The sequence below is a fragment of the Rhagoletis pomonella genome, unplaced genomic scaffold, assembly GCF_013731165.1.
Source record: "Rhagoletis pomonella isolate Grant_MI unplaced genomic scaffold, Rhpom_1.0 Rhpom_scaffold_00004, whole genome shotgun sequence".
NCBI classification, from domain to species: Eukaryota; Metazoa; Arthropoda; class Insecta; order Diptera; family Tephritidae; genus Rhagoletis; species Rhagoletis pomonella.
Window position 1 is genome coordinate 14,058,307 of NW_023458558.1, and position 4,870 is coordinate 14,063,176.

General features: G+C 36.9%; 1 protein-coding gene across 1 annotated transcript in view; it reads left to right on the top strand.

Annotated features, from left to right (window-relative positions):
- The window catches only part of LOC118737059, a gene marked incomplete at its 3' end in the record, with an annotated part of 8,044 nt that extends 3,284 nt beyond the window's left edge, over positions 1 to 4,760 (top strand). The window contains 2 exon segments of the mRNA XM_036467305.1: positions 2,928 to 3,614; positions 3,665 to 4,760. Coding sequence (XP_036323198.1) covers positions 2,928 to 3,614; positions 3,665 to 4,296 — 1,319 coding nt within the window.
- Between the last annotated feature and the right edge of the window lie 110 nt (positions 4,761 to 4,870).

The window sequence follows — 4,870 nt, forward strand, 5'->3', positions numbered from 1 at the left end:
TTTGTTTACACTTTTCACATAGCTCTAAAATTTCAACTCAATTCTAATAGGAAATATAAAAATAATCCATCAATTTTTAAAAGGGTACATCATAAATTAGACTTTATATATATCTGTGCTTTAACTTTTTAATATTTCAGAAATCCGCATATTTATATTTGTAAAGTATCTATTATGCAATAAAAAGGAGTTCTTTGTTCCATCTTATGGTTAGTTATGCATACATACATACCCAAAAATATTAGTTTGTTAAATTTCTGTAGTAAACTTTACCTTTAACGCTCACTTTATATTTAAAGGTTGGATTAAAAATAAAATCTAGCCGATAATAAAATGCATTGCTTTAGACACAATGATAAGTTTTAATGCAATCTTCAAATATAAAGTGAGCTTTAAATTTACAGGTTTTAAGTATGGAAAAACACGCTCAAAAACGTAGTCCTTAATTACGGTATATGTGTATACGATATACATACTAGAGATGGGCACGGGACTAAATATTCAATTCCGATCCCACCCATCCCGAAATTCAATTTTTAGGTCCCGAACTCGCCCATTCCGAAATTCATTTTTTAAGTCCCGACCCCGCCCATTTAGCCATTTTTCAGGATTTTGCCGCGTGTTCCGAAGTCTATAACTAAGATTTTCACATGTTTCAAACTATTTTTAATGTCAAAATGAATTCGCCTTGTTTACAACAAACACATCATTTCGACATTAAGAAGTACCGCGGCGAAAATTTAAATTTGCCATCAACACTACCAAGGCGAATTTATACAAGGTGGTGTTACTGGCGAATTTAGATTACAACAACGACAACCATATGTATTTTGTATGGAGGGTGTTATGTAAAATCTCAATTCGCTCCAAAATTTACATGTATTTTGTTTTTGCTATTGATGGGTGTGCTCAAGGCGCATTTAACAAGGTGGTGTTGGCCGTATATAAGTAAAAAATTACACTAACAAATTATACGCTGATGCCCATACTGTCATTGGTATGAGTTACAACAAACACATCATTTTGACGTAATGGCCTCCACGGCGAAAAACTCAGCTGTCGCCCCAACACCACCTTGTTTAATACACCTTGGGTGTGCTGTCAAATCAGTAAAAGCAAAAACAAAATACATGCAAGGCGAATAAATCAGCTGATTTTACAACACCACCTTGTATAAATTCGCCTTGCTTACAACAAACATATCATTTTGACATTAGGAAGTAATGCGGCGAAAATCTAAATTCTCCGTTAACACCACCTTGTATAAATTCGCCTTGTATTTTACTTTACATGCACAACCAGCGTTGCCGTTTTGATACATTTGTATAATTTTTGATACTTTCTCTTTCTAAATCTTAAGATTTAGGGCCGGTTACTCAATATCGGGTTAACACTAATCTGCGGTTATTGACATCTTCGACTCCATGAATGCAACATGGAGTCGGTAACGTCGATAACTATGTTTAACCGCAGATTAGTGTTAACCAGACATTGTGAGTAACCGGCCCTTATAGTATATGTAAATGTAGTATATGTAGCAAAGCTATTTACGGTAAATTTTAGATATCAACCTAGTCGAGATATCAACCTCGTTGTAGGCATCATATCAGAGATACAATTAAAAGACTCTAGATGTCGCCACGCCCGAAGAAGTTAAATATTGCGCCTAAATATATGCACTATGTACATACGCTATAACGGAAATAGAAAACCAGCCATTTCTTTAAAAGAAATTAACTGCTGCTATATGTATATATGTACGTATAAACGTGAGCAAACAACATTTTGCTGGCATAGTCTTCTGTTCTCTTTTCACTGAAAGTTGAATTATTTTAATATCTATTGCAAAATTTTATACAGACAAGACTAAAAAGTAGAAAATAAATCAAATAAAAAAAAAACTTTTTAATATACAACGCTTTTATAAATGGACTAAAAATTAGAAAATACTATTTCTCAGTCCCAATGAATTTGTTTTCATAACTTTTGATTTTGAAATTTTAGCAAAAGTCATTATAAACCATTTATGAGATTGAAAATGAAAAGCGTGGGAACTGAGATATATTATTTTCTGATTTTTAGTCCATTTATAAAATCGTTGTATATTAAACAGCGTTTTTTTTTAAATTTATTTATTTTATTCTCTAATTACCGAAACAGCCCGGAAATCGCGTGGGGCAAAGCTATTTACGTTCCATAAGAGGAACGTATTCGCTCTCTATTACCTATTTTTCTAGCATGGGGAACGTTTCCTGCAGCCGGATTCCAGCATACACTATCGCTAATTTTGATCGCTAAAAATCTCCAAAATAATAGCAGGCACGCCTAACAACATGCAACGTCTAGTTACATGCCCTTCATACTGCCAGCTTTGACACATTACATCTGTTACATTTGTTGCATTTAGAGAACTGTAGCGATGGAAACTTACCGCCCTATTCCCACACCACTGACAAAACTCAGCGGCTGACTATTGCCTTTACTACTGCGCCTAATACTATGCCGCAAATTTATTTTAAACTGTCGTATGACAATTGTCAGTTTTATTGTTATGACCTACTGAGTAAGTGACAACGGCGAAACAATGTTTATATTGTGTTTTAGGCGCAGTAATTGTGACAATAGTCATATGATGAATTTTGTCTGTGTTGTGGGAATAGGGCGGTTAGCTTAGCGATTGTCAGAATTCCACGGCTGGACTGTTTTGGCACCCGCAGAATCCCGGGGGCTCGTGTGGAACAAAGCTTATATGATGGAGGTTCTTAATTTTCAGAAATGTTTCTGATGAGCGTTCAAAATCCAGTTACCCTTTTTTCAATCCATCTACTTAATTGCACAAACAGCTTCGATAACTGTACCGTAGTGCCCATTTGCTAAAGTTTTTATTTAATTTCAAATAACTTTAAACTCTATTTCAATCGTAATAGGTGTGCTAGTTCAAGAGAACCAAATACAGACGGAAATTGCTACAGATGTTGAGGCGAATGCCCTTGCCGGGAACACTAGTGCTGCTTCACCCAATAAAAAATCTTCTGAGCAACAACCACCGCAAAAGGCGAAACGTAAACACCGTCGAGGCAAACCAAAGGCCAAAAATGCAAATAAACTGTACAAAAAGTCAAATTGGAAATTTCAAGTACCAAGACCTAATTTTAATGGTAGCGGAGGAGGAGGAGGCGGTGGTGGGCACAATAGGAATGGAGCACGCCCTAAAATACTTCGATCACGTTCACTGGTGCCATACAACACGAATAAGTTCCTAATGGAAGAACATTTGGCTGAAGTGCCCAGTGCATTGCTTACACCCTCGGGCCGTACTCGCGACTCCAGCTTTTCTATTGATTCAGAAGATAATTATTTCTTCTCGTTACCGGAAGATGAGGAGGAATTTCTTACAAAAGAATTCGCCAATGTGTACGAAAAGGCGCGGGTTGAACGTTTGGAAAACTTGACTAAACAACAACTAATCGAAGAATGTCTACAAATTGAGGACCGATATTCGTCAGATCAAGGAAGGCAGCAGCAACTGAATGTGCAGCGTATTAGCTCAGAGTTTATGTCGAAGATACGTATTTTGGAGGAAAAAGTGCGTGAACTATCGCGCGAAAATTATAGTAAGTAGTTGCGCCTTTTTTCAACATATACTATAATTTATTTATTTTAGATTTACGTTGCCAATTAATGCGTTCGGCAGCAATGGCTGTTGCTGCTGCAGCGGCTGCTTCTCCTCCCTCGGCTGCGCCTCCAACGGGTGCTGCCTGTGAACCCACGCCGATGGACTCTTCGAGTGTGGATAGCGAAAGCGACAGCTCCAGTTCATCTTCGTCCTCATCTTCATCCAATCACAGTGCGTCGGGAAAACGTGCTAATAATGCACGCCAACGGCGACAGCATCGAAGCTGCTCTTCCCGTAGTTCCCTCAGCGATTATCAAGCTTTTAATGAGAACGATCAAATGGAAAGTGCTGAAGAAAATGACATTGAGTCAGAAGATGCAATCAATCGAGATTTAGGGGACAGGATTGAAAATAACTCCACGGCCGTACCGGTTGAATTTAACTGCGAAGATAGGCAGACCTTTGAGTTGAACCCATACGAAGAACGAAATTCGAGTGCAAATAATATAAATCTGGTTAACGATGCAGCAATGGATGAAGAGTTTCCCTTATTTTCTCCAATTTTGGGTGGCGCTGAATCCTCGTCATCACCAGAAGTCGATTTACAAAAGGATGTTGGAGTAATCGCAGATAAGAATGTATCGCAAATAACCGAGAGCGGAGAAGGAAATCGGAACTGAGTAAAAGATAGAGTTGCGTCTAGCTATAATTTTAACTTTTCACCTACATTGTGCCACTCTTATGTGCGGTCATTCATTCTGTTACAAATTTTAAGCTTAACATTTATTCCCAGTCAAGGATAAAGATACATACATATGTGCATACATACAAACATAAAACTAAAGTGAAACGAAAAGTTAGTAAACTTATGTTTTCTTATAACTCTAAAAAATTAACATAATAAAACTGCTAATATAATCCCTTTCTAAAGCTAGAAATTTTACAACTAAAAGGGTGCAACCCAAATGCTTTTCGAATTCATTAATTGCAATCAATTTCTTCTCGGCTGGATACTTATTTTGCCGTGTATCTTATCAGAACTCGATACATATTTTCTAGGCATCAAATAGGAAACGATTTGCAGGCTCCAACATCAAATAACCAGTCATTTATGACTTGCATTATTGCATATCTGAGTATATTTCTGTGTTCGTATGGAATAGTAGCTTATGTCGGAAAGCTTGCTTTAGTATACTGCGGCATACTGTTTATTCTTTAAACGACAAGGAATTTTTTGATGAGATTAATTAAGAA